This window comes from Heliangelus exortis, chromosome 1, assembly GCF_036169615.1.
Source record: "Heliangelus exortis chromosome 1, bHelExo1.hap1, whole genome shotgun sequence".
Classification (NCBI taxonomy): Eukaryota; Metazoa; Chordata; class Aves; order Apodiformes; family Trochilidae; genus Heliangelus; species Heliangelus exortis.
Window position 1 is genome coordinate 137,719,209 of NC_092422.1, and position 20,971 is coordinate 137,740,179.

The 20,971-nt window shown below is 38.9% G+C and overlaps 1 protein-coding gene across 3 annotated transcripts in view; it reads right to left on the reverse strand.

Moving 5' to 3' along the window:
* Window positions 1-20,082, reverse strand: part of MTPN (myotrophin) — a 35,831-nt gene extending 15,749 nt beyond the window's left edge. The window contains exons 1-2 of one of the 3 annotated variants that reach the window (XM_071727009.1): window positions 19,680-20,082; window positions 188-278 (exon numbers count right to left, since the gene is read on the reverse strand). In XM_071727009.1, coding sequence (XP_071583110.1) covers window positions 188-278; window positions 19,680-19,690 — 102 coding nt within the window. In that variant the 5' untranslated portion in view covers window positions 19,691-20,082. The remainder of the gene's footprint in view (window positions 1-187; window positions 279-19,679) is intronic. The other 2 variants (XM_071726994.1, XM_071727003.1) reach the window with 2 other exon arrangements.
* Window positions 20,083-20,971: the final 889 nt, after the last annotated feature.

Consider the following 20,971-nt stretch of genomic DNA (forward strand, 5'->3'; position numbering starts at 1 on the left):
AATAATTCCTGCTTGACATGGAACTTTTGGAGCCACTATAAAGCAGGCACTGAACATCACAAAACTTCATTTGACCTTACCCACTCCCAGTCCAAAACATATAAAAGTAGGAAGGGAAGATAAATCAATCCATTTCACATGCAGGGATTAGCACAGGAACATGCTTTATATGCAGTCTCCAACATACATTGCAGAACTCTTCACAGATAAATTCTCTCTGGCCCTTAGATCCCCTGTTCATACTGTCTGGGGTATCCCCCCATAGAAAGAGCAGTGGTCTGTGAATAACAGAATATTCAATTAGAAGGACTTCAAGTTTCAGCTTCACTTGAAACCTGGCTATCAACTTTTCACTGAAGGATAGGAAAACACTCATGTTCTACTCAAAGCTCAGTTCTGAATACTTGCAAAAATTTTCTGTTTTCTAAATAACTAATAGTAGGGTTAATTATAGTGTTCTCTGAATGCAACTATCACCCATTTCCTGGAAAAGAGTGATTCAGTAAGTAAAAAAATTGTTTTACACAATTTCTTAAGTGAGTATTGTCAAAATTAATTACTCTTAAACTTAATTCTTCCACTACTCCCTATCACACATTCTTCTTGCTCTACCTTTTGTTACCAATATACCTACACAAGAGCTCTTGTTGTATCTCATGGGTTTTTTTTCCCCATGTAACTTCAGTCAGCTTTGCCTTTTAAATTTCCATCCTTGCACACCCTGAGAGCCTATATTCTTCCTGAGTACCCATCCCCAGTTCAACTTTTACTGTTCCCCCTCTTTGTATCTGAGCTTGGAGAAGAGTTCTCTAACAGCCAAGTTGCCCTCCTGTCATGCCTGCTGGATAAGTTATCTGGAAGGATCTGTACCTAAACAGCTGCCTTGAATAAGTTCTGCCAAATTTAATTCCTTATTCTTTTGCAACCTAGTTAAGAGTGAATCATATTTCACTGACTTTACCCCTAATGCACATTATGACATCAACTCATTGCAAACACTGAATGAACAAGTTTAGTAAAAAATTACAAGTTCTAAAGCTCATTTTTTTCCAGGCAGATTACTCCAGACTGACACTGTTTTAAAAGAGCCCTCATGTTTTCTGTAGGCTTTATTACACAAATTCTCCAGACCTACCTGCTAACTCCCCCTTTTTTCCCAGTTCCCATCCATTAGAAACTCATTTAATGCCATTCTAGCATCCTTATAGCATACTTCATGTGTTTCAATCACCATTGTCTTTTCAGTGGCACACCAGCTGAAACCAAATATGAGCCAGCTCCTTAACTTGGGCACTGTGGTGTGCTGGTGATGTTGCTCGAGAACATTATTGCCACACTATTAATGTCACAGGTCACCCAGCAATTTCACATCAATTTGCTACTGTGTAGCAGCTACAGCATGACTACTCCTTGCCACAGTTTGATCCTTCCTGCTCTGCATCAGAATTAGTGGCTGAACAATGAATTCAGTGAGACAACTAATCAGTCTCAGAATTAATTTGATCTTTTTCTTCCTTCCAGCTGAATCTGTTCCTGCACCTCAACATTAGAAATAAGTAGCTGGAATTTACACTGCAGTTCTAGAACAGGAATAGAAACTGAAAATTGTGACCTCGTTAAATCCTGTTGCATAGGTTAACTGTATTAGTTAAGCAGTATCTGTATTACTGGTGGCATTAAAATGCTCTTTCAAATTTAGAAGCAACTCCATATCCCATCTGTATTTATCCTATCATGCAGAAATAACTTCATCTCTCCATTTCACATACTGCTTTTATTCCAGATTTAATGAAGGAAACCAAGTTCCATGAAATCAGAAATCCTTAGAATGGAGAGAAGTGTCCTGCAGGAACTACACCGATGGGTAATTCCCACCTTCATTATTCTGGAAAGAGATGAACTCACTCTACAGTCCGTTGCCTTCTATCTCTGCACACAAAGAATGACCATTCTTACAGACTATTAGATATTAGAGTATTTGTTTTTAAAAATACAACAAAGAGATTAAGAAAGGTAGTTCATGGAACTATTTCCAACCAATCTCATTGTTCTGATCTGTAGCAAAAGTTAAGAATCCAACTTGTGGAAAGCAGGTGTGTCAGGTTTTAAGCGTTTATGAACCTCAAGTGTAGGAGCAATAGGTAAATGTGTGGATGCAAGATAAAATTCAGATAGTGCACCTTTTTGTTTCTTTGTCACATAACAGTGTGTAGCATTTATATCAGAAGGATCACATATGTAAGGTTCCTCTATGCAACGTTAACAACATTCTTCACTTTAAAGTGCATGGCATAAAAAAGAAAGTCCTCCTGGGATTTTATGCCAGAAGAAACATTTGCAAACAAACTGGTAAAATTCAGCTGAGCATCTGCTTTCTGTGTTCCTCTTCATGACACATCTTTTAACTAAAAAGAAATCCCTAGTAGATAGCTAGGTAAACTTTGATATACCAAATAAAAATGACACAGCTGTAAGAAAGAGCCATTTTGGTTAAATTTGATATTCTGAATCCAGAGATCCCTCTGCGATTGAAAAATATCACAGTCAGGTGTTCCAATTTTATTTTCATTTCCAAAATGAAACTGACAGAAGAAAACTGATTCATATTTTTGGATAAAATCTAAAGACATACTGTGCCATAATAGAAAATATAATGGTATCCACTAAATTAAAAACTAACTCATTTTTTGTTCTTACATCTAACTCGTTGCCTGAAAATTTTATTTTTTAAGTGGAACATAAATAACCTTAACTTTGAAATCATCTAAGAGCTGTGTATTCCTCAGTATCCTGAAGGGAGAGCATGTCTGGACAAACCACACCTTGAAAAAAATTATTAGCCATATACTTGAAAGGGGTTTATCAGAAAAATCTTGAACTTTCACAATGGGAATTTAGTTCTTTCACACACCCCAAATGTATAACTCATCTTCTTCTAATTCTTCTTACCCTTTTCTCAAAGTTTGAGTCAGCTCACATTCCTCCTATCGTTCTCCAGTATAACCAACATCAAACATATAAGTACTCTGAAGATTAAAAATAGATTTAGCTAACTTTGTCATTCTACTTGCATTCTCAAAATGGCTGTATTTTAAGTATTAAAGGCAAAGTTCACTGCTTAACCTGTGTTTGTGTCATTTGTGTGTTCGCAGACTTTTTGACTATTTACTGCTGCCATTTCAGCTCTGGGACTTACCTAATTCAAAAGTTACCTCTCTAGCACTGGAGATCTAAAACCCTTGAGTGAGAAACCTTAAAAACAATACAGCAGAGACAACTGCAAAACCACCCCCATTTTCTACATACTTTTATTCTTCAGTCATTCTGCAGTTTCCAAAATCATTGTTAATTATTGTCAACACAACTTAAGAACACTGTAAGTCAAAGAAAAACTTCTGCCCTTATTCTACTTGCTGAAACAGAAAAACATAACATGATGCTAAACTAATCCATGGGTCATAAACACTGGCAGTAATGAAGGGAAACTCAAATACCACACTTCCTGAGACCTGACTAATAATCTAAAAATATAAGGACAGTTTAATTCTACAAACTTGTGAGTTTACTGACTCATGAAATCAGACTATTTAAGGCTGAAAGAGAACTCTGGAGGTTATCTAGTCCGACATCTGCTCAAAGTAGACTCAATCAGACTGATCACAGCATTGCCCAGCCAAGTTCCACACAATTCTAAGAACAGAGGATACCACAAATTCTCCAGGCAGAACTTCCCACAGCTTGATAATTCATGGAATATTTTTCTCTTGTATCTAACTGGTGTTTCTTAGAATTTCATTTTTCTTAGATTCCAACTGGAATTCTTGACTCTTACATATTTCACTGTGCAACTAAGCAATCTTCTCTATATCCCACCCTTGGTACAAAAAGACAACAATAAAATCCTCCCTTTATCTTCTCTTCTTCATGCAACAACATAAAACAACAAAACCACCACAATTCTAACAGCATCTCCTTGTATGTCCTCAGAAATACAGATGACCCCCAAAATCTTGACTTCAAAGATATTGCAGTATATCAATGCCTTTATTAGCCTAGGATGTCCAGAGCTCAGCCTTAGAGTAATAAGGGAAAAATTTGTCTCAAATCCTGACTGTTTTTATACTAATTCAGCCCAGTACACTGGTGGCCTTAAAAAATACAAGGGCACACTGTGGATTCATCTGAAGCTTGATGTCTACCAGGACCCTGAAGTTCTTTTCTACAAAGCTCCTACATAGCCAATCATTCCCCAGCTTGTAGAGGTGCATGAATTTACTTTTCTGTCCTATTGTTCTGACAGGTAGAGAGACATCCACATTGCTTAGTCCACCAGTAAAGTTGTTTAGCAATATTACCAATATCAACCCCTGATGGATGCTTCTGGTAACCAGACCACACTTGAAATTTTGGATTGCAACCCTTTGAGCCCAACAGTCCAGCCAATTTTCCATCAACCTTATGTCCACTTAAAAATTCCATATATCATGAACTTTGACATGATCTCTCACTCTAGCCTTACAGCAAATGTCTTGTTAAGCGGGGTCAAGGAGGAGAAATATTTACTCCATAGCTTTCCCAGAGACTAATGCAAAGCTGAACTACCTACAGTTCCACATATCTTCCTTCTCAACATTCTTGAAAAAGAGTATGATGTGTGCTTTCTCAGATTCACCATGTAAATTCCCATAATTACTACAGCCTTTCAAAGATGACAGAACAGCTTCACAAAGACATCAGATAGGTCTGTCAACACCTTTAGATGCATCCTGTCTGATCCTCATGGATTCTTGTATATCCAGTCTGCCTAAGGAATTTCATAACTCCATCTGCTTCTACTGTGGGTAGTGCTTTGTTACCAAAGATTCTCTTAATAGGTGAAGAAAAGAGACAAAAAAGCCTAACACATATCTTATCACTAGGTCCTCTGCTCCATAAAGTATCAGGTTCAGATCTTCCTTTGCCTTCCTTTCATTATCAATACCCTAACCCCTTGCACTGCCCTTCAGATTCCTTTCTAATTTCAACTTCCACGGAACTTTGGCTGTCATAGCTCCAACTCTGCACATTTCTGCAATATTTCTACATTCTTTCCAGTGGACCATATTGCTTTCAACTCTGGGTATTGGTTACAGATTCCTCAAAAGATGTGACCAGTGACATCACTGTAGACAAGCTGCTGTATCATCTCATCTATATTCAAGTGACACCAAGAAAGGAAATCTGATCTTCCATCAGAGAAACAGAATTTTATAGCTCACCTCCCCTGAATTCTTCTTCCATCAATCATCTGCTTAAGCACAGAACTTGGACCTCAAATACCCTGGTGTTCAATTGACTTTCTGTAGAGACTCAAGAAAAACTAAAATTGAATGCTGTGAGTTCAGACATAAAAAGCTCTCATGTTTTACTTTTGCCAGCACTCAAAAAAAACAACCAAACAAAAAAAAAGCAAAAAACCCCAAACAATAAACTGAGGTTTATCACTGAAAACAAATGCTACTACCTCAGTTTTCTTACTATTGAATTTTTCTCTGCTGAAACATTCTTAAAGCTTATGTATAGAGAGCCCATATTCCTCACGGAACTGATGGAGAGTGCTTTTATCCTCTCCGGTCTGTCTCTGGAGTGGCTGCATATGTAATTTATTCTGCAACTCCAGATCTCATCTAGTAACCACCAAAGAGCTGAATTACACAATGCTAACCTTAACTCAAAGCTGGATTTGTAGGTGTCTTTTGTTGCAATATCTGTATTTCTGCAAAACATGCCTAAGCAATTTGACAGCATTACAGAACATCAGTTCTTAACAACAGAGCTCACTATATAAAAATACACACCTGATCTACACTTTAGGCCTTCAGTTCAATGATTCTACACATTCCAATATTTTGAAGTGGCCTTGTAGTTCAACCATGTTTTTTCCTCTTTATAGAACAATCACAGGGTCTAAAAGCAGCACTGACTTTGAAGTGTTAGCTTTCATTCCTGCTAAGATATAAACTGATTCAGCCAACCAAAATCCACACTATCACTTTCACGGGTTCTTGGAGATTACCGATACAAACATCCTTAAAATAAGTTCAGTAACTAAAAAAAAATCCCAACAATTAAACGAAGGTTTTTCCCAAAAAAACCTTATTTCTAGTTTTCAAGAGTAAAAATTAACACTACCTGAAACACCTGCAAGTAACAGGGACAATAAATTAATCTTTTCTTCCAATCTAGTTATATGATTTTCTCCAGAAATTGTCACAGAATCACAGAATTATTTTGGCTGGAAAACAACTTTAAGATCATCAAGTGCAACCATTACCCTAGCACTGCCAAGCCCACCACTAAACCTTGTCCCTAAGCACCACATCTACAGGTCTTGTAAATAATTCCAGGGGTGGTGACTCTACTGCTTCCCAAGGAAACCTATTCAGTGTCTGACAAGCCTTTCAGTGAATAAATTTTTTTATTATACAATCCCTATAACTGCCCTAGTCTTGCTGGACACACTATTCCTAATACAAGGCAGGGTGCTGTTGGCCATCTTGGCTACCTGGGCATATTGCTGGCTTACATTCAGCTGTCTGTTGACCAACATCCCCAGGTCCCTTTCTTCTGGACAGCTGTTCAGCCAGTCTTCTGCAAGCCTGCAGCATTGCATGGGGTTCTTGTGACCCAACTGCAGGACCCGACACTTGGCCTCATTGTTTCTCACATAATTGGTTTCTCCCCATTTAGCCAGTTTGTCCAGTTCCCTCTGCAAAACTTTCCTACCATTCAACAGATCAACACTCCCTAACTTGGTGCCATCTGCAAATTTACTGAGGGTGCACATGATCCCCTCGTGCAGATCACTGATGAAGATACTGAAACAAAGTGGCCCCCATACTGAGCCCTAGGCAACACCACTCATCTGCCAACTGGATTTAATTCCATTAACCACAACTCTCAGGGCTCAGCCATTTAGTCCATCTTTTTCCACAGCAAAGCATATACCTGTCCAAGCCATGAGCAGCCAGTTCCTCGAAGAGAATGTTGTGGAAAACCATGTCAAAAGCTTTACAGTCTGGGTAGACAACATCCACAGCCTTTCCCTCATCCACTAAGCAGGTCACCTTGTTTGTCATAGAAGGAGATAAGGTTAGTGAAGCAGGACCTACCTCTCATAAATCCATGCTGACCGAGCTGGTTGCCTTGTTGTCCTCCATGTGCCACACAATGCCATCAAGATTATCTGCTCCATAACCTTCCCCAGCACTGAGGTCAGACTGACAGGACTATAGTTCCCCAGACAGTAACTGAAATAGAGCACTAGCCTGAAGCAGCTTCTGCTAGATTGAGCAGAGAGCTTAATACCTGCATTCGCTACTGAAACCGACTCAAGTTTTAAATTACTACAGCAGATATAGCCACACATCAGCTGTCTTAACACAAACCTGAAGATAAGTGAACCATTAGTCTTGTACTTTACACAAAGAAAACATTTTTGCAAGCTTCTGGGTATTTCATCATAAACTTAGACTGACATGCCATTTTCACATTCCCATCTGTTCTTATTATTTAGATACAATTCAAATTACTAGCTCATAACACAAGTGCAGCATATTATTTAAACTTTTGTATATTTTTTTTTCCTCTAAGAGGGAGAAATGTTGACATATTATGCTTCAGAGACAGCAAAACTAAGAATATTTAACTTAAGAGCAAAAATGGAACACAGTGAACTATCAAATAACTCAAAGGCTGGTTTAAATCCAAAGAGCAGAAAGGGAAGGAAAAAGATAAAGTGTTGTAATTTGTGAATTGTTTATGATTTTGAAGCAGATTTCTTCAGTGACAAATCAGCAGTAAAATCCTGCCAAAGATGAGAAATCAACCAATTGTAACCACAAGTAGGCGATTTCCCATGGTAGATGCACTAATTTTGTGCTGGATCCAAGTTTTCACTTAAATCCTTTCTATTTTTGAAAATTACTTACTTTCAGTCCACTAAAATTAACATAACTCTCTCATTCAGCCTGCCACACAGAAACTACCACTGCTGTTACTCAGTGGTTCAGCAAATTCTGACCATTCCAGTAGTTTTCCAGCTACAGCCTGATTGGACCACAGTTGTGTATGGCAACAGAACAGAAGCAATAGGTTTATTGTATGGGATACTACTTCCCACTTTTCAGAAGATCTAGAAGTTCTGTGTTTTCTTTGTTTATTTATTTAGTGAACAGTTGAGAGCAATTAGCTAAGCCTTTCTATGGATTATCTTTATGATCGTGGTAAGAGATACGGAATAACACCTTTTTGATACTGCCAGATTTTTTATTCCTTGTTCTCTAGCTTTCATAACCTAGAGCAACAAAGAGTTTTCTCCCAGATTTCTTCTTTCTACCCTGTATGCTTTGAGGAATATTTGTGACAAGCTGTCTGTACATCTTCCTTCTTATTGAAACAAACAAAGAGCAAAAACATTCACATGAAACTCTGATCAAAAAGCAAAATCAGGTTAACAGATGTTGAGAAGGGAACTTTGTGAATACAGGAAGTTAAATTTCTGCAAAAGAAGCTGCAGACATCAGTAGCAAGTTTTTATTGCTATTCTGGATTCACATCTAGTTTTCTCTCCATTGGACTTCAGCATTTAAAAAGTTACAAAACGCTGCAGCATCTTGTACTTAGCCTTGTTAACATAAAGTGATTGGCATGGGCCCACCTCTCAATCCTGTCAAGGCTCCTTTGGGTGGCATGCATGTTTAAAAAGGGCATTTACTTCACAGTTCTCTACTTAGACAGAAACCTCAACTGCTAACGATAACATCAATACTTGGTCTATGGAAGTTAGAAAAAAGAATTATGAACCAAATGCTGTTTTTTGCCTATCTTGATATGGTACCTAAAGTACCTTGAAAAGCTCTTATAAGCACCCCTACAACTATTTTGGCTTAAGCCAACCAAAAGGTACTTAGCAAGCATACTTTTTCAGATTTGTTAGTGGTAAACAAGTATTGAGCTTATCCACCATAATCAAATTAATCCCCAGTCCTTTGTCTCAGTCAGAAGAATACGATTCCAGAAACAAACTGCTAAATAAACTGAACTACTGAGCTGTCTGTGCTTCAGTTGCATCAGCATTTTAGAGACAAACAAACCTGATACATGAGGTTTTTCTGTCTAACAGTAATGAACCTAGTGTTTACTAAGTACAGCTTCTAGAAACCTGTGCTACAATCCCAGATTCAGAGATGTGTCAAATATGTGCACTATTGAAAAAAGGTGTTTCCACCTCCCCCAAATCCTTACTCTAACCAAGACTTGAAGTACAAAGAGTGGAAACCACTCACTGTTTTTATTAGCAAGTGATGGAACAGGAATGAAGGGACCTATTGAAAAGTTTTGTCCAGAAGCACTCGACTCTTAGTTAGGCAACAGCTCAGAGTAATGGCAACAGCCAATTTTCACTGAATAATCTGTTGCAAACCAAGCTATTTCTTGAAGGCTCTGTGGCCAGAGTACTATTTTAATTGATCAGTGTTAGCATGCTTAATATTTTAGATCATTAACTAAAACAGCTGATGATCAGACATGTTTTCTAAGCTACCTCTGCTTAGAAGAATTGTTAGAATCTGGAATTAAAGTTAAAATTCTTTAGTTATAGCACCAGGGCTTGTCTATCAGACGTGACACAGGATGCACAACTGAAAATAAAACCACTAAGCCACTATTTCTTAGGGACACTTTGACAGATCTGACTGCATACCTCAACATGATGTCCATATGAAGAGATGCATTCAGAATTGTATGCATTGAATATAGCACAGTGTTCATCTTTACAGGCAATACAGAATTGGCCTAGAAGTTTTTTTCTTCCAGAAGCGAGTGGTCAGACTACTCACTGTTTAAACACTGCTGCATACTGATCTGATTTGGATCATACAAATTCTAATGGTATACTAAGCAGAAAGTATTTTGGTCCACATGGATGCCAGATGATTGCTAAACAGCAGACATTAATCATACTTTTCATACTTTAACCAGAAACTAGGTGATGTCTCAGTACTTCAGTACTATGCCATCAGCAGACTGACAACAGTTGACACTACCAAAACAGAAAAAATTCCTAAAATACACCTGTTCATCTAGTTACTCATAAACTCAAGCTTAGCATGTCAGCTCAACCAGTTATGGAATTCTGAAAGCAAGTTTGGACAGATGAAAATACACTGTACTACATCTCACTTCCTTGGTGCCCCTAAGTTTGCATTAACACTCTAAGTTCAAGGGTAAAGCAATCCAAAGGTTTAGTAATAGGATTCAGGCCATTTCCATCATTGGATCATTGTTCCAAATGTTAACCAGCAGAACAAAGAATAAAACCCACTAGCATCCAATCTGTACTTAGTTGCTAGCTCTTAGTGAAAACATTTTCAGTTCCTATAAGAGCCCCACCATCAACATCTGAATTAAAATCTTCAGTACATATTGTCCAAAGAACTCACAGGAAGTGAATGTTTTACTTCTAGGTGAACAGTAGGTGACAGCTATTGGGTTTCAATTTCAGTTGATGCTAGCTTGATATTCTGACTTCTGTGCGTGATCTAAAAAAGCTCACAACAATAAACAGCAGTTCTCAAAATTAAGCCTGCATTCCATTGCAAAGATATGAGAGGATAAACAGGAAGATGAGTGTATCTTCCAAAAAGCACAGCTATGTTATTAAAAGAACACTGAATTGAAAGGTTACATTTGAGGGTTAGCATCATAAGCATGACTTACTTCTCTAGAGTTTAAACAAAGAATGTGTCTGCAGCAAGATCAAACCCAAAGCAATCAAGCTTAGCTTCTAAATAAATTTTCATATAAGATTAACAGGAATTATTTTCCTATCTACACTGAGATTATGTTTTATTTATACAGCAACGCATAAAAATATATGAAATATCAAAAGCAGTATAGAATTTTTGTGCTTTAACACAGATCTTTGGTGACATGTTGAAGCAGTTGATAATTGGAATTCAAAACCAAAATTTTTAAATCCTTAAGAACTGTTGCTTTCTCAGCAGCAGATACTTCAAAAACATACATATTAACATCCACAGAGTGACTCTAAAAACCAATTATAAACACTTGGAGTATTCAGATTCACTGTAATACTTCTATTGAAACATACCAGTACTGATATAATTTAAATAATCACTCTACAAAAGTTAAGGTATTTTCTCCATATTTCACCAGGAATTACTATTGAAAAGGCTTTAGTAAAATACAGTTTACTAACTTGTCACAAGTACTGAACTAACGACTGCATTTCATGCTATATTCTATTAAAAGGAACATACGTTGAAATTATATTTATTGTTCAGTTACTATCTCCAAGATAAAGTAACAGATAAGTACTTATTACAGGCCAAAGTCATGTTTTTTAAACCATGCTAAATATCCATCCCCTTAGCAAAGTAAAAGCTAATAATATTGTTGAAATTATTAAAAAGTCAGCAATCCAAGAAATAAGAGATTCTCCAAAAGGCCTCACTTGAATATGAAGGATCCTGCAAAATGTGTTTTGTTTTGGTTTTGTTGTTTCTGTTTTTTGTTTGTTTGATTTTTTAATTCAGAGAATGCACAGAAATAGAGATCTCAAATCAAAGGAAATATTGTGACCCATCTTTTTTTATATGATGACTGGTAACTTCCTCTTCCCAACTGCATTACCTGAATTAAGTATTGGAAGTGTTTTTGAACAAACTAAAATTCTTTTTAAACATTTATTGCCTATGGCATTTGCCTTCCTGGCATCACAAACAAAACTGTTGAGAAAAGATAAGCTGATGGCAAATGTTCTATGGACAGCTCTCTATCTTTTGTCTCAAATGGCCTCCTAGCTCATCTTTCCTTCTTGAAGCTAATCACTAATTTATAGGCAACAAGTGTGTTGAAAAGCATGTTCATAAATTACTGGAGTTTGAGGAGAGAAAGTATCAATCATTCAAAAATAATTATCAAGACTTGATCATAGCTCATAAGAAACTTTTCTGTTTTATAAACGAACTCCCTAATTAGTTACACTTCAGAAAATTCTTTGACCTTCAGCTGCAAGTATGACAGGCAAATCTCCAGAATACCTTGCTAATGATGTTTTGGTCTGCTCAGTCTAATAGCCACTACATTCAATTATTACATTTGATTTTTAAAGTGTAGCTGAAGGCAAAGTAAAATTATTTCACCCTTTTCCTTTTGGTCTGTAACTAGTGAGGAAGGCAATGATGTAAATAAGCAAAGACAAAAATCTGGACAATACTCTTGTTGCAGCAACAAAGGTATAAAAATAATTTCATTGGAGATACACAATAACCCTTATTATGTTATGTATCCATATTGAACTACTGAATTACACTGCATACAAAGATTAGTAAAGACCCACACTGGTACACTTCAATCAAACTGATAGTTAAGATGGACTGTAACTTGTTCAACAGGACTTATTAATACCGACTGCTTTCTAAGTTGGAGAGCTACAAATCTTCACTACATGAGAAAGCAACACTGATCACTAGTGCCTTAAACATTTAAAGGAAACTATTGTTTACTTTCCTATCTTTGGCGTGTCACTGAAGAACTTGCCATAGGTGGCATATAATCAACATAAGATTTTGAACCTACTTGCAGTAAAAAGAGCCAACAGCATATCCAGGCAATCCAAATTTCCATATCCAAATTTGAAACTTTTTTTTTCATATGAGCTGCACTAATTTGTGCCTACCCCTCCTTATAATGAACTAAAGGAGAAAACCATCTAATTGTTCAAAAATGCTGAAACTGCAACTTGTAAGAGAAAAAAAAAAAAAAAAAAAAAAGTTATATAACAGACCGGTCATTTATTAATTCCAGTTAATCCCTTTGTCCTAGTAACAGGAGTTCAAGTAGACAAATGCCTCCTTCTAAAGAATTGTGTTGGCTGGTAATATGACATTCAAGTATGAATAACTTAATACAAACCTTCAACTTCAGAAATGTGTGAACTACATACCAAGAAGTTCACATTTTTGTCTGGATGCATATTTAGAAGTTTAAACAACCATAAAAGAGTCACAAAAACCCCTGCTAAGAACAACCTGCTCGGATGCATACGAAAAAATTAACACTTGACTTTAGTACAATTTTATAAATCTCCTGGCTCTCTGTATCTTTCCTAAAATTTACCTTTTGATGTCGTATCTCCAACTTTCAATGTCATAAAAATTGTTGTGAATTTTTGGACTTGATAATCTTGCATTTCTGAGTCCATTATATTCTGTGTAAACTTGGACAGAATATTTAACCATCAACCCCTCATAACTTAACATCTGAGCATATTCTCCTTCAGAATATACATACATAAGTAAGTCACTCTGTTGTGACCTGTCTGGGGGATTCCTTATTTATGAAGTTTGACACTGCTGCAAGATCTATTAATTCAGCCTGTTGACCTATGTGGGCTGCATGACTCACCAATTCCAGGGCACTCAAGTCAACAGTCAGTGTGTAACCTTCACATCTAACAAAACTCCACGTAGAATTCCAAATGGAGACATGATACAAACCACTGAAGAAATGTTCTCTTGGACATATAGAAAGCTTAGCTCATCTTCCATATGCTCTTCCACTGAAAGAAATTAACTGAACTGGAAGACAAGAGCTAGTTTTGAAAAACAAGGACTTATGAAAAATGAAACTGCTACAAGAGGGAAAGCTGAGGTTAGAATACGGGAGGGTGGGAAGAAAAGGAGCCTCATCAGAAATAAATATTTTTCTCACACCACCAAATTCTCTGCTTGTTATTCATCAACTATTCCTAACTTTGTACTGTCATACTTAGTAATGCATATGCTAAAGATCACAAACTAGGACAAAACAGGACACATTCACAGCAGAGATAAAATTCAGTTTCAATTTATGGAATGGAATGCATTAGTAAAACTTTTAGCTACAAAATTTTCTGATCACCCTCTCTCTGGATTTTTTTTGCAGCAAATACCAGTTAGACACAGGACAAGTCAGCACAATAAGAAGAGCCTAAACAGAAACAAATAAAGAGGTACTTAATTTTTTTGTTAAGCATAGAAAATTCAAACATGAGTCACATACTTAGGCAATCTCTTAAACTGACCCAGAGTTTCAGAGCATGGAAACCAGCTGGATGAACAAAACAACCATAGGCCTCACATCAACATCTCAGAAAGCTACTGCTACATGTAGCAGCTCCAGATCTATGATCTGATTTAGCATGAACTCTATTTACATCTCAGATGGAAATGGTTTCACAGTTATCTCTCTACCTTCACCAAAAAAAGACAGATTTGAGAATTCTGGGATGTACATGCAGTCAGCAAGTACTGTGTTTCACAACAAGGCAACAGGTTTTCAGGTCAGTTTGTTACTCTATGCTGCTCCTATAAACTATTTAGCCAATGGACAAAGCACTAATATCTGTCAGCAATTCCTTCCTGTATGTTCTCAGACTCTTTTTGGATAACACTGGTGAAATTAGCCATCCTGAAAAGGTGCTTTTCACTAACCTTGCACTCACTACTACAAAGTAGCTGACATCCTGAGTTCTTTTAAGCTTTTCTAGTAAATGCATAGCATTTTAGTTCAGACTAACTCTAATCTGAATATGGAACCTGCAATAGTAGGCTATAGTAGCAAGCAATTGTCTTGTTTCATAAAAGAAATTTTAGGTCATCATGTTCAAATTTATAAAACATAAATTGAACACCAAGGTTAAGTAGAACCAAGCAGTAAAACAAATCTTTATCTTTAGCAATCCTGCTTCAGCACACTCAACAGTAATCAAGAAGAAAATAATAGAAAATTTAGAATACTCCATATAAAGAAAAAAACGTGTAGTGCAAGCTTTGGCATAACATTGCAGAGTTACAGTACAGAGATTTCCAAAATGCTCCACAGGGGATAAACTTGGTCCAGGAGCTCCCAGGTCAATCCTAACCCTGATATGCTCCTGGATAAATTACTAAAGTATACTTACACTGCACTGTAACCCAGACAGGCTTTCGAGCCCTCTTACAAGCAAGAATACTGTTTCCAAAGCAATAGCAAATCCAGGTATCAGAGTAGCCATAATAATGAAGTAGCACTTCAGTGGTAAAGGTAGTGAGTCAAGGTGAATTTCAATGTATTCATGGTATGGTTAATCTGTAACTCAAGAAATCCACCCATATATAATTACCATTTAAGGGTTCATTTTCACTTAGTTTGTTCATGAAAGAATACAAGTAATTTCAACAGACACTCAAAAGAATAGAGATTACCCCTCAAAATGCTATTTATTTCTCCATTGTAATTAAACTTTTTGCAGGCATTTTTTTTTTTTCACAGCACTTAGGCCTTAGCTATACCTCTGACTGCTACCTCTTTTTCAAAAATGGATTTCTAGAGTTTTTTTGTTTGTTTGTTTGTTCTAGTCTCTCCAGTTTTGCAGTAGTCAAGTTTTCCTCATTTCTCAAGACATATTCAAACTTCACTATTCCCCAAAGACCTACAATACTATCTGTAGTACAACAGTTTTGTGAAGGTAGTTGCTGTTTTCCAGCTGAGTTACTGAAGGTCCTCTAGGGATTTTGTTTTGGTTTTTTTGTTATTTAAAAACAAGAGTCCACACCAGAAATGCCTACTAGGCAAACTTAGCATATAGATACTTTCTAAGAACATTTGTTTCACAGCCTGCCATCACTTCAACCTTCCAGACCTCTCAGCAGTAAAATTCTGGTGCTTCCAGTTTGGTTCACTGTGCTACCTGCTTATAGTGTTAACTGATTTACCAAGCATGACTGTAAGCAGTGGTATGTTTAGAAAGCAACTATGAAAGGGATTACAGCTCATGAAGTGAGGAATTCTCAGCTAAATTTTTAAAAGATGAAATTAGTCTAGAACAAACATTATTGGAACCTCTTTCTTTTAAATTCTAGTTTATCTTGTAAAATGTTCTGTGCCTAGTGACTGAACAGGAATTATATTTAGCCTGAGAAATATACTGCTGACTAGAAGCATACATGTACATATTGATAAGGAAGTCTTTTTAAGAAATTGTACAGTTTCTCTCATTCCACTGGGGAAGGAGGATAAAGAAAGAACAAAACAGAACAAAAATCAAAAAAGCAAAGTGTTCACATGAAAAAGTTCTGTAGGCTAAATATAACCTGCTCTTTTCCTAACTAGTTCTCTTTAACACCCATTCCCTCCCTCGAGGGAAGCAAATTTCTCTAATCTGCGTGGGTCTTCCTCACCCATTTAACTGCACATTTGGTTCATCTGTTCCCATGAAAGATTCCTTCTTGTATAATTTAAAAAATTTGAGTGGATGTATGTAGGAAGACTGCAGAGTTCCTTCAATCCCCGCAAAAATATCTCTGAAGCCATCATACGCTGGCCATATTCAAAAGGAAGATATCAAAGAAAGTAAATACTAAAACTAGTTTTTAACCTCCTCATCATAAAAGGAGATGACACCACACTTAACTGCTAGCATAACACTCTAACTATAGTACTTCACTGGAAGTTGCTATTTTCCATAGAGAAAAAGTTGACAGGATGACAAGTTGAGGAATTTAGATATTAATATGATGTTTGTTACAAAAAAGAAATAAGCCTTACAGGACTATTCAAGCTGTACAAATAATCCTATTTTTATCAGGTAGTAGAAACCAACAATGTTTTCCAAATGCACAGACTGGCAGCAGTGACATCTCTTTTGCTAAGCAACACAGCAGTATCATTTGTCACCAATTTCATTGCCACTCCCCAAAATTACTGTTTGAAAGACTTTCTAAAGAAAGTATCTTTAGGAGAATGCAAAATACCTTTACACAGAAATGTATAAAAAGCAAACGGAGACTTTTCTCTCTGACTCTGTATCCTTTGGTCTTTGTCCAAGAACTGCTGAAGTGGCAGAAACTTTCTCTTCTTAAACAGGATAAACAATGTCAGAGAAAAGAAAGGTTTTCACATTACACTAAGTTTTGCCTGCTGTTTGAATCAAAGTCTGAGGGCCATTAACCTACCTTCTTCTTGGTACCTGCTAACCAAAGCTGAGATGAAGGAAAGAGAGACTTATGACTCGACAGACAGAACTTCCATAACTAATTACAGACAGGTGAAAAAAAGCCATGAATGATATCAGAGTTCAGCCTCACTGATGACTGCCATTTATACTTGTATTTTTAAAATGCTCCCAGTCATCTAGTTTGCATTTCAAAGCCCTGTGAGATATGAAACAAAATCAGAGGTCAAAACCTTTACATTGTAACTGGCAACAAACCTGCAAGATTAGAGTTAAAAGCCGTTTGTTTCCAATCAGATAATGAGGAAACAGGACTAGAACAAGAAATAAAACAAATGAAGTTGGAAAATAAAAGTTTCAGGAAGACAGACAAGAAAGGATTTTATGAAGGTGCAGTCTGTAACATATATGACTGCCTCCCACACTAAAGGGAGAGGAAATTTCTACTACTGCAAAGTTTATATAAGTAAAATTCCTGAACATTAAATCATACTTACAACAGGAAAGCAGTAGGGAGCATAAACCATAAAACTGATAAGGAAAACAGTCAAAATAGAATATACAGCACAGAAAACTTACTCTTCTGAGAACTGTAACTACCAAAGCATGGTTTGCCCTCACATATATTAATTTAGGAACCAAGAATGTAAAGTTCCAAACGAGGCTTCCCCTACAGTCAGGGGATTTATAGCTATCTTGCCCCTCCTCAGTGCACATTTCCTGTTGTGCAGTGACACATAACCTCATTTCTGTACTCTTTTCTTCCTGAAGGTACCTTCCTGTATGTCTTTTGGTTTCACAAAACAGTATCTACCTGTACCTCTGTTAAGCTTACAAAAAATCAGCCAAAAAAAAACCAAAACAAAACAAAACCCAAAACAAGAAACCATTAACAAGGAAAAGGGACAGTCAAAACTTATTCGTAGAAGCTTTGTTTCCCCAGGAAACCAAGCTAAGAGTCTATTAGCCTGCAATCTGTCAAGCAAACATAATGGACTGAAAAGAAAACATTAGACTACTTGTCTAATGGGCCAGTAGGATGCCTAACAGCTGATTATGGAAAGCATATTTGCAAGTGGGTGAAAAGAATGAACAAGATTAGGTCACAAGTAAGAAGCAAGTTCCCCTAATTTATTCACTTTCTTGATCAGAAGCAATTCTAAAATGTAAGATTATTCAAGGATTGTAGATTTCTTTCGCTGTAGTCATCCAACCACAGACAGTATCTGCCTTTTAAAATTTTGTACTTCCCTAGTGCAGTTAGATGATGCTCTTCAGACTCTTTAGTATATAGCATCGCGCAGGATGGCTCAAACTTCTTTCAGTAGCTGATAGAAGTTAGAGAGATCAAATAAATCCAATTGCTACATTAGTTGCAGTGCCATTTAGGAAGGGTTGAAATAAACATTAAAACTTTGTAACTAGTTCTGCTGTGATCTTGTAGATACAAAACGACTCAAGACGGTTACTACCCAAGCTTTTGCCTCAACAATGGATACAGAAGGATCTGATAATCACTAATGTGCAGGAATTCAACATATATATCAATGAAAATCCTGTAAAAGCTGTAAGAATCTCAGTATTCTCAGTTATTAGCTCTAGCACTTTACAGACAGAACAGAGCATGTGAGTGCACAGCCACATTAATGCAAAGTCCAATAGCTTAGCTGAAACTGTCAGAGAAGACTATTCAAGCTAAGCTGTTGGACTTTGTACTAAAGCAGCTGGAAGTACTTGCACACATTTCTTTTTGCCAAGAGCACTACAAGTTTGTGTAACTCTCAACCCAAGTTGACAACTGGTACAGGAAGAACTTAAGTCATCACAGCAAGATATGTCAGCATATGTCGAGCTCCCAAAGACAATTATTAACTTGTTCAGAGATCTAAGTAATTATAGCTCAATCAGATGTAAACCTCTGCTCTGGTGTTTCAAGACAATATTCCTGAATAGTAAGGTTCACTGAAGCAGCATCTTGCCCTTGGGTACATACACTTTTCCCACAAACGTCACTGACAACTACAGGCAAATGAGGGCAGAATCCAGCCTCCCAATACTACAACAAACAGGAAGATTTTTCACCCATTGCACAGGTGTCTGCTCTTCCTGTAGCACTCGCCCCGACTAGATATCAAAACCCTTCACAGAAGGTTAATGAATTAAGCCTCAACACACCCGGTAGCTTAGCATCTGCCCTATTAAGGATGAGCCCTGAGGCACAGAAAGGAAGGATAATCAAACCGAGGCCACACATATGCATACACATAGAAGATCAGCGAGGCAGGACTGGGATACTGGTCGTCAATCCAGAAAGTTTCACGCACTGACCTAGAAAAACTTCAACTGCATACACGAGGGTGTTCTGGGGGGGCGGAGGAGAGGAGCAGGGCGCGGGGGAGAAAAGAAGGAAGCACAGGAACAGAGAGGGCCGCCAGGAGAGGGGGGCGAGCACGCCCGCCCACCCGCCCGCCTGGACCCTCAGCACTGCGGGGAAAGCCCAAGCAGTCAGCCCGCCGCTCCTACCACCCCCCAAGCCCCATCCTCCCAACCCCCGACCGGAGGGCCCTGCCAGGCTCCGAGCACATCCCTCCCTCCCACAGCGCCGCTGCTCCCACCCCAGGCCCCGGCCGCCGCCTCCTACCTTGGCCACATAGTCCTTCACTTCATCCAAATCTCCATTTTTCAGGGCCCACATGAACTCCTTGTCAGACATCGCGGTCGCCTAGCAGGGAAAGCGGGAGGAAGAGGGCGGGCGGACGGGCGGGCGAGGCGGCGAGGGGGCCGGCAGCACCTCCGTGGAGCGAGGGCGGCGGGGCGGAGGCAGGAGCCCCTCCCCGGCTGGCGGCCGCTGGCTGCCGGCGGTTGGGCGGGGCGGGAGGCGGTTGGGGCTCGGGGCGGCGGTTGGGCTGTGGCTCGGTGGGCAGGCGGGATGAGGGAAGCACGGGACAAGCCACCGTTCCGAAGGGAAAAGCCGTTTACTTGCGCCGCGGCGCTTCCGCTTCCGGCTGCCATTCACCTCCCCTCCCTCCTCCCTCCCTCTCTCCGCTGCACACCCGCCGGGCCCCCCTCACTCCACTCCCACTCCCACTCCCACCCGAGAAAGTGTGCGAGGCGCATGCGCCTTCCACCATTGAACCCTCCCCCGTCTTCCTGGAGATGCTACGGGCGGCGAGGTATGGTGGGGGGGGCGGGATTGGAGAGGCACGGCGCATGCGCAAAGTATTTCCGCGGCCTCTTCCCGCCCCTTCTCCCGAGGGTTGCTATAGTAACGAGGCCTTCGCTGGGCACCGCCGGGCGTCTCGCTGGCCCTGCTGCGGGCTGGAAGGTGAGACTTGTGACTCTCCTGAGGCGCTGGGCAACCCTGCGTTTGCCTCACTCTGTGTCCGGCACCCTACGGAAGAGGTGCATGGGGTGTTGCGTCTCTGCTCAAGATGGTGCAGCATACCGGGGACGTGGGATTCCGTCCTGCTCGACGGGGGGGGGGGGGGGGGCGGAGGGGCTGTGGGCCGCCGGCTTCTGCGTCCACACAGGCTGGTGAGCTGCGTGTTTAAATATCTGTTGCCACTGAGCAACTAAGTATCTAAATAGCTGTTCTACAAAACCCGAGGCACTGAACATGCTGTGAATAATTAACATAATGCTTTCAAAACATCAGAGGAAACATAAAAGGGTGTATAAGGTAATTAATTAATATGTTGGCACTTGGTGGTTACATCTGGTTTTTGAAACCACATGTTTTGCCTATGGAACATGCAGCCTGTTGGGTGAGTCATGACTCTTATTAAGCTGCCACTCTTCCTGACACCCTCTGGCAAGCATCATTCTGAACACCCTTGCAACTACAGCTGCTCTGCCGTGAGTGCGCCCAGTCTGGCAACAGTATGAAAATGTACATATACTGTCCCAGGTCAGCAATGTTTTAGTGAAGAGAGG